This window comes from Leptidea sinapis, chromosome 34 (genome assembly GCF_905404315.1).
Source record: "Leptidea sinapis chromosome 34, ilLepSina1.1, whole genome shotgun sequence".
Lineage (NCBI taxonomy): Eukaryota > Metazoa > Arthropoda > Insecta > Lepidoptera > Pieridae > Leptidea > Leptidea sinapis.
In genome coordinates this window covers 5,493,060-5,502,754 of record NC_066298.1, presented here as the reverse complement: position 1 = coordinate 5,502,754, position 9,695 = coordinate 5,493,060, and the positions used below count along the sequence as shown (strand labels likewise).

General features: G+C 35.7%; 1 protein-coding gene across 1 annotated transcript; it reads right to left on the bottom strand.

The window, feature by feature from the left end:
• Window positions 1-5,138: 5,138 nt before the first annotated feature.
• LOC126974992 (uncharacterized) lies at window positions 5,139-6,095 on the bottom strand. Its single transcript, XM_050822779.1, has one exon. The coding sequence runs from the start codon at window positions 6,026-6,028 to the stop codon at window positions 5,267-5,269; it is 762 nt and encodes a 253-aa protein (XP_050678736.1). The 5' UTR covers window positions 6,029-6,095; the 3' UTR covers window positions 5,139-5,266.
• Between the last annotated feature and the right edge of the window lie 3,600 nt (window positions 6,096-9,695).

The following is a 9,695-nucleotide window of genomic DNA, read 5'->3' as shown; positions in this document are numbered from 1 at the left end:
ATATTTTTTATGAAATTTACATCTCTTGGATCACCATTAAGGAAAATTATAAACTTAATGGATGACATACTTGTCTCGTTATTATATTAAAATATAATCTGTTCTAAATAAAAATGTAATGAAACAAAGTCTTATGTTAATATATTTTCATTAAGCTATGTATTTATATTAATTATTATTCAAACGAAACAAATCTTATAACTATATTAACAATACTATGACTACATAAAATTAAAACTATCATAACGTGGAAGCGCACCAAGAATACTGGCAGCATTACCGGGTTGGATAGCAAGGCTGATCCGTTGACCCAAATAGCTATGTATTACTCTAAACATATTATCTATCCTGGCTTTATTATTATGTGTATCTGTTTTTCTTGAGCTTGAAAGTCTCAAGACTTTCAGGTGAAGTAAAGCCAAGGTCCACAAATTTGGGAAAATTTCATCTGATGAGTAGAAAGACGGGTAACAAACAGCGCCAGTTCTGGAGCACGATCCGGGGAATGCCACCAGGCTGGCTCCATTATGCGGTACGTAGGAATATTACCTCCGGCTTGTATAAGTCACACCGCGGAGTAAGCTGTCGTGTCGAGTTGAACCTAAGAGGGCGGCAGATCAGCTTTCGGTTCACATCGTGGTCATCAAATTATCCTCACTCTGCAGTGCCGGAATGTCAGGCTGATGAGTTTCGTTGGACAACTTTTCAATGTCAAATAATTTTACTTATAAGATTATATTCAGATTATTCTAATTTGAGAAAATATATTCAAAACGAAACGCGCCAGCGAGTGGCGAACCAGCTAGTTTCAGCCGCTCTGCGCTGGTACTCCTGCAACATTGATGTCAGTTCATCGTACCGGTCGAAGCAAATGGAACAGGTCCTTCGATTAAGATAAGTTAACAGAGGTTAATACCAGTACCAGAATGATTCCGTGCCAGCAGTACACAACCAGTGGGAGGAACCTTTGCGCAGTAAGCCGGCTAGATTATGGGTACCACAACGGCGCCTATTTCTGCGCCGTGAAGCCGGTCTGAAGGGCGCCGTAGCTAGTGAAATTACTGGGCAAATGAGACTTAACATCTTATGTCTTAAGGTGACGAGCGCTATTGTAGTGCCGCTCAGAATTTTTGGGTTTTTCAAAAATCGTATGCGACACTGCATTGAAATGGGTAGGGCGAATCAATTACCATCAGCTCAACCCTTATGAAGGCTTATGAAGGCGAATTCTTCATTCAGGTAGCTTATAAAATGGTCAAGACTTACGGGTCATTGAAACACATTTCCGGTGTTTGTGTAGTACCTGTAGTACATAGCACATAGCTTATATTATATGTCATCTCCATCCAGCTGTGAACCACATTTTACATCATTTTCAACTTGAAATGTAGCTGAGAGTAAATTTAAATTATATAATTAAATTTACGTATAATGGCTGCGAGACTATGCAACAATAATGGGGTAAATCTCTTGAGTGTCCAATAATTCAAGACTCAATTAAGTAGATCCAAATTCATGTATCACCAGTGTCGCTGGAGTGCCACCGGAGTGCCGGCCTCATAAATTGACAAAGTGTCCAAGTATCACGAGCAACGCGACAACTTGGTTCGGTCAGTGCGGGATCTTGGAAACATACGGAACGTAGTTTGTGCCGCACCCGCTATATAAACATTGGTACACATTGTTATATAATACAATTAATATTTTAATTTCATAACATAATCTTGTGGAATCAATGTGAGAAAACTTTCAGATATCAATTTAGTTTAAAACATATTAGTACACTAAACAGCATAATGCTTTAAGATCTCCGATAATTAATTACAAATGAACGACACATTAATGCCATTTCATATTGAAATAACATCAAACAGAATAAATCTAAAGTCTTTTTCAAATTAAAAATATACAATTTATTAAAAAATTCACGATTCCCAGTTTGCTGATCGAAGTCGAACAGATCCTCGTACCAACTACATCTGAAGAACATTACTCACCCTTAAATATATGAAAACCAGAGGTAGACCAGACACCGCAGAACGAAGTACCAAATACTCGGAATAAAATGCTAAATAAAATAATAAATATCACTTTTAACAATTGTTCAATCTCGAATTATTACTTGCTCAAGGATTTATCTGTCTAAAAATAATTTTAAGGTATGAAAAAAAAGTCGTTCGATACACATTTATTCAATCATTCCATTCGTCCCTATTGTTTGTCGCTATTGACACTCGCGAAGAAATGACTAATTTACATTTGTCTCGAAATTAACCGCTAAGCATGAGCTAAGTAGTAAACTGGCATTCCATTAAATAATTACTAAAGTTTATATTTTTTATTTATCTGCGCTCACTTATATCCCTATTACTTAATTAAGTTAACATGACTTCTTTATCTCATATTCATGTCATTAAAGTATTTGTTTCTGCTTCAACAGAATTATAAATGTTTAAATCTGGTTTGAAATCATTGAGTTTTATTGTTTGTTGCAAGTGTTTTTTGTCTTAAATCATTAAAATATTAAAAAAGGAATATAGAAACTGTCTACTATTATGAAATTATACGAGCTGATTGATTTGCGTCCTTTCTATCAGAAATATCAGATTTAATTGTATAATAAATAAATAATAAGTTTAATTATACCATATTATTTGTAAACCAATTTTTTGATGAGTTTGTTTCTCAGGTCTGAAGCATTATTTTTGGAATGGGTGGTAGTTTTTGACTTTCAATAAGGAATATCACATCCTATTTTGAATAAAAATATTTGAATTTGAATTTAAATGATACGATGCAGACATAAGAATTTTTCAGAACGAAGTATCAAAGTGAGGCTTGTGTTAAGTGCGTGCCGCAGGCCGCACGGATGAAGAAGGCGGTCGGACGCACGAGCCCGCCGCGAATGATGAACCGTGAGTTTTTATTTGTTGTCCTGCGCAGGTAATTAACTAACAGCCGTGTTTAGCGTTTATTATAATAGGTACTGTCCGAGCGCGGAGCAACTTCACGATATATCGCTGTTTGTAGGATGTTCGCGACTCTCGTCTATACATTGCTTAAATGGATGCAAAATTCGAGACGGTTGTTCGCTCGCTTAAAGCCACTGCTTGCGGCAGCGACGTGGAGCGGGTCCTTCCCTTCCCTAAAATATGGTCAAGGCTGGTCCATGCGTCATGCTCGTGAACGGGCGCTGCTTGTGGTGGCTGGATGATCCTCTCATCGGGAAATCTGATTTATATTTTTTATTTTCTTTATTTTTTAAATTAAAGTTGTTATATTTTTTTTATATATTAGCTAATAAAATGCTCGCATAATGCCTTTATTTTAATTACGGTATGTGTGGATTGGTGCATCTATATAACTATGTTTTTACTGATTAATTTACATTTTTTGACTTACTCGTGTAAGGTATTAAGTAATTGACGTTTGTGTATTTTGTTGCATCACTTTAAAAAAGTTAAGTGAAGAACCTGTTATTCTGTTTTGAAAAGAGAGAGAGTTTCTTGCTCGTTCTCCTCTAAGGAAATCTGTATTTCGAACGCGCTGTATGAAAAAAAGACATAATTCAAGTGTAATGCAATTATCATTTATAACCAGTGTAGCTGGTGGGATGACCATCGTATTATATCTTCTTAAACAGTGTCGATGAGATACACCCGTCGATCTACGAAGTTCCATCGAATTTATTTATTTATTTCGATTCACCAGTGGTAATTACAATATTACATTTATAATTATGCTAATTCACAAAGGTCTTATTACTGAATGCATTACCGCATGCTAAATTATCTATAAAAATAAGTATAAGTTCAAAACAAACAAAAAAATAAATAAAAAACATTCTGTAATGTAATGAAATTAGGAAATTAACAAATTCTTTCACCACCACCACATTCCACCTTCGCACGACACGCCACAAGTTAGGATATCATCCCCACCATCTGGATGTTTGGCGGTCCTCCACAGTGCGGTTTTCAAGGAGCTTTCTTCCTCGTGCTACGATGCTGTGGAACGAGCTTCCTTGTGCGGTGTTTCCGGGACGATACGACATGGGTACCTTCAAAAAAAGCGCGTACACCTTCCTTAAAGGCCGGCAACACTCTTGTGATTCCTCTGGTGTTGCAAGAGAATGTGGGCGGCGGTGATCACTTAACACCAGGTGACCCGTACGCTCGTTTGTATATATATATATCATATTCCATAAAAACAATCTACCAAACAAGTCAAGATAAACGTACTAAAAACATCAAGAATACTTATTAATGATTTATTTACAATATATATTTATTTTCTTTTAATTTGTTTCCATTTTGCGAAACCTTGGCAACGAATCACTGAATGGGTGTAAGCATTTATAAGCGGATTGAACAGTAAAAATAATTTTCAGTCAAAGATTAATCAGATACGGTACTCATGTTACTTAGGTATTCATTCCGGTCCCCTTGAATCGCACTTTGTCTGATCAGTCTAATTCAGATGAGAGCCTCCTTGCATATTAATAGAAAAACAATACCCACGCCGCATTTAACAATACGTCATAGTAACATATTTTTATTAAATTTAAATGAGCATTCGATACGGGGATATTTTACAAACCTAGTTTATTTACAAGATGTATGGTTCAACGATAATAATAATACTTAGGTAATCATATTGACAAAAAATTAATGAGGGCAGCGCACGACCGATCGTCGTGGAAATCTTTGGGGGAGGCCTTTGTCCAGCAGTGTACTACTACCGGCTGGTGATGATGATGATGGTTCTATGACGACGTTGTTTGCATAATTCAATGACAAATTATCACACTATAAAATTACTTCATTAAATTCAATAGATTTCAGCAATTAGCAGCTCCATAGATACATAAGGTATGTTTACGAATTAATTATTGTGTCTTTTAGTATTACAAATTAATTAATTATTTGAATCACATTTCATCATTTAACCAAAAGTAAACATTTTAATTCGATTTAATATTGCTGTAAATGAAACAACACTTGAAAATTAAAATATTTATTTATAAATCATACCATAACTTTAATATCTAATACAGTAGTAATTACTTTTATCTTATATTTACGACATAAGTTGTACTTAAATAGTATCAAAATACAAAACATACTTTATCACTAAAACAATTTACATAAATTTAAATACTTAATTAATATTAAAATAATTTATATAACTTTAAAAGTATCAATTTTATACAAATAATAATGGCTAATATCAGTCAGAATTATACTCACAATGAACTCACTATAAGCTAGATGTTCGACAATCTAGAAGCGTCCTGTCCGCCTCGAGTATGGAACGCACGACTCTTCCAGAACTCTGCTAAGTCTTTGAACTTTTCACTGCACTGGCGTTCACGCCGCGGACTACACTTGACAGCCGGCCTGCTAAGCACATCACTATACTTCCTGACTAGGGTGGTGACAGAGTCCAGTGTTGAACGATCCACGCCTTCCAGTTCCATGTTGTTCAGCGTGGAGTTGAGATCTTGGAACGCCTCCTCCATGTGTCGCTCCATTTCATCCGTATCGTTCACCTCGTCTCCTCTATTGGTGTCATCAAACGAGAGATCGCTCGTGGATATGCTGCATGCAATAGTTTCTGGTAGATTGTTTGCCTTAGCCATCGCGAACCTTTCAATGGTTTTGAAAACCTCGTCGATTTTCTTGCAAATCTCGTCAACGGACGTTGCTGAAATAATTTGTCCGTTGACGATGTAGAACTGCTGGGAAGATTCTTTAGAGGAGCCATGTTGGAGGTCGTTAATAAAGTCCTTGTACTCGAGATTAGATATTTTGGAGACTTGCCGTCCAACATGGCGCCTCACTTTCTTGAAGAGGAACGAAGAATCGAAGGTAGTTTTAAGATCCAGGGTGCTGACGACTGGCTTGAGTTGTGGCGTGTCGTCGTCGTTGTCCGCCTCCAGGTCGACAGGAATGCCCCATTCCTCCTCCAGCTTCCTCCACTCTTTGTTTTCCGAAAGAATTTGATCGATGTCGAGGACTGGTCTCATATTGTTAACAGTGCTGTGGCGACGGGTTGCGCGTGCGATGTCAACTGCGAACTGGCGAGTGGCGGGTGGCTACTAGCTGGTGGCAAGTGACGTCACAACATGGCTGCGCTGTTACCGGGCCGTGCGCCACTCGTTAACTAATTATATTGTTGTTATTTGTTGTGGATGTACTCCTGAATATTGTAATCCAACAATTACGTATAAAATCAATGAGGGAACTAAGTATTTGTAAACAAATATTATTAAGGCTGCCTTTAGTGTGTTTTCCGTATTTTAAAATATAATTATGTAATGATGAGCCAATAAGTATTTCTGTTGAGGACTATTCAATAAGTGATATATTTTGACAAATTCATGAGATTTGTACATAAGATTGTACATCTTATGTAAGTACGTACATGTTATTGATGATTCTTTAAGTATGGTAACCAGATTCATAGCTTACGGCATGTATTGGGCTACAACTCTCAACCGGCTTTAGTATTATTCCATTTGTGAAGTAAGACGAAAGAAAAAAACTGATAGAATTTGAAAAGATGTGTGAGAAAGGTTCACGATTCCATATATTGTATTATATTGTAAGAAAGCTTATGATGTGCCAGTGAAATCGCGCAGCCGTACTACATTGAATATTTAGTTTATAAATTAAGTATTTGCCGTTTTTTTTTAATACACAAAGATATATTATAGCAATTGCAAAACAATAAATAATAAATATGCTTCTCTTGTAGCGGCAAGGATCCAATACTATGAGTGACCCAAGAATCCATATCTAGCAGGAAACGGATTCTTAGATCTCTCGGCAGGTACCTACTCTGCACGGTTTTTCCAGAACAATTCAACACAGGTATCATCAAAAAAGGCCAGCAAATGATTACTCCGTGGTTACTCCGATATTGCAGGAGAATGTGGGTGGCGGTGATCACTTAACAATTAAGTAACCGGTACGCTCGCTTATCCTCCTGTTCGATAAAACACAAAACTCATTAACCTTCCAGGCACCTTAAAGATTACACTTGTGACCCGACAATAATGTTGGCTGATCAAGGAGGTTACCTTAATTTTATTTATTATTTTATAGTTATTTAATTGTTCATTTAAGTTTAATTTCTTTCCCGTTTGATATTCGCTATTTATAAGTTATTGAAATAATGTTAATGCCATCAAAAACATAACTTGTAAAGAAAAACAAGTCTCGCAACTCAGTTCTTCTACCATAAAAAAACACCAATACACTAATACCAAATCGTTCTGTCTTATGTTATTACATAGTTAGCTAACCTAAAAACATCTTATAGCGACCATATCAATGTTGAACACATTTTATCATTTAAATAAATAAGTATGTAGGGACTAACTATTTAAATAAATTGAACGACTCGGTATTACATGGTGTTTCTAGAAAACTGGACCAAAATTGCAGAATATTTTGTTTTTCATTGATTTGTACACTAAACATTAACTCCCTTATTCATAATGGTCCGCTAACCTTAAACAGTCGCTTAGGAGTGTTTTTTCTCATTCTGACTTAGGTCAATAGAAGAAGACAGAGTGAGAATTAGCAATGCTTTAAGTTAGCAGACTATTATGAATAAGGGAGTTATTCTATTCTAAATTTGAAGCTTCTATCGCTGCTAGAAGTGCCTCAGTGTTTTGGTGATCATTCAGTCAAAACTATCGCTTCAAATTGAATGAAATTTGAAATATACCGTGTTTATACAATGTCTGTTTGCTTAACTTATTTATAGGGGGTCGAAAATGTTCTGAACTGCTTCGAGAAAACGATGGTATGGCCGTGCCGCTTGTTTTTGTTCGACTTGGCGCCGGCACTGCTTTGCCCCCACATAATAAGAAATACAATGTTAAGATCAGTAATATCATAAGTAGCCTTCACCTCCAACAGCGGGCAGCAGATCAGCTGCAACTCGTCGTGGACCAGCAGGTAATTATAATCACATAATTAAAATAATGCTTTAACTCAGTTATAAGCTTAGGTTGACGTGGATAGAGAAGATGTGGAGTCGCGATTCTAAAGCTTATTACTATTAAGATGTGTTGCATATGCAAAAAAAAAAAAATCTTGAAAATATAAAACAGTATTCGAAATTGAAGCATGAATTGCGTTAATAATTTCTACCACAACATTAAATATATAGTGTATAAGCAAACAGGGCACGCGCGGTGCGAGAGATAAAAACATCTCTAACGGAGATACAAATAGATACAAAACGAAAGCGAATCTATTTTTGTATCCGATTTTGATTGACTAGTTGTTAACAGTCAGCAACGCTTGACATTAATTCCTTGGTATTTTGAATATCATACCACTAGCTAACGCAAACATTGACAAATCAATTATCATGCATTATCAGAATGTGAGGCCGCTAAGCCTATGAGTACTTTTTTTATGAAAATAAGAGACGAGACAAGCAGGACGTTCAGCTGATGGTAATTGATACGCCCTGTCCATTACAACCCGCCCAGGATTATTGAAAACCCAAAAATTCTGAGCGGCACTGCAACTGCACTCATCACATTGAGATATAAGTTGTCAAGTCTCATTTGCCCAGTAGTTTCACTAGCTACGGCGCTCTTTAGACCGAAACACAGTAATGCTTACACATTACTGATTCAGGGTTTCGGGATTCGGTGCCTCCCACTGGTAGACAAGGTACTACAAGGATGCTACGAAGGCAAGTAAAGAACTGTCACACAATACAGTAGCAGTCGGAAAAACAGATTGAACTAGAAGACTATGATATGTCCCCAACTGCGATGTTTGTATTGCAGCGTCGCGGATTAATACAAAACTAACTTGTTACATCATCAGATTAAGCAATCTAAATATAATTAAGTTCATCTGGAAATATCTAAAAAGGTTTAACAGTCACTATGTTTTAACTGATACCGCATATATTATTTATTTGACTGCATGTTTTCTGCTGAAAATCAAAGGTGGAAGAAATATTCATCTCTTGTGATTGGATATAAATTATTGGGTTACTCGATAGGTTACCTACACTGCTTCGTCTTTCCAGGACGATACGACATGGGTATTACGTATGCGATGCAGTTGTAATTAATCTTCATTACGTAAAAGTAAGATGAATGTGGATTGAGGATAGTTGAGAAAATAAAATTAACTAATTTAAATTAGGTGCAAATGAATTAAATGAAAATAAAAAAAAATTGGTGAAGCAGCTCCACCGCTACTGTCCGCGCTCTAGTTACGTTCATTATCAATAACTGATATGAGGCAGCACTGTTGGGACAACAACAGTAGTTGTATATATGGGCGCAAATCGCCACCTACCTTCAATCGCTTGCAACTATTAATAATTATGTTTTAGTTTATCGTTAAAATGAATATATTATTATAGATATATCTGTAATATATAATTTTAAATACGAATAGCTATTTGTAAACATAAAACTGTTATTTATTAAGGTCTAACTAATTTAATAGACACTGTTTTGACTGTTTGAATGTTTTGAAGATGTTTGATGTTTCATTTATTGTTAAAATACTTAATTGAATGTGTAAATGTTAAAATTAATTTGTATTAGAATTAATATTGTTATTCTGTATCAAACTTTATTATTTTATGCAATAAGTCTTTCTTAATTGTATTTCGAAACTTCGTAATGTTTGTTCAAATTAAATGAA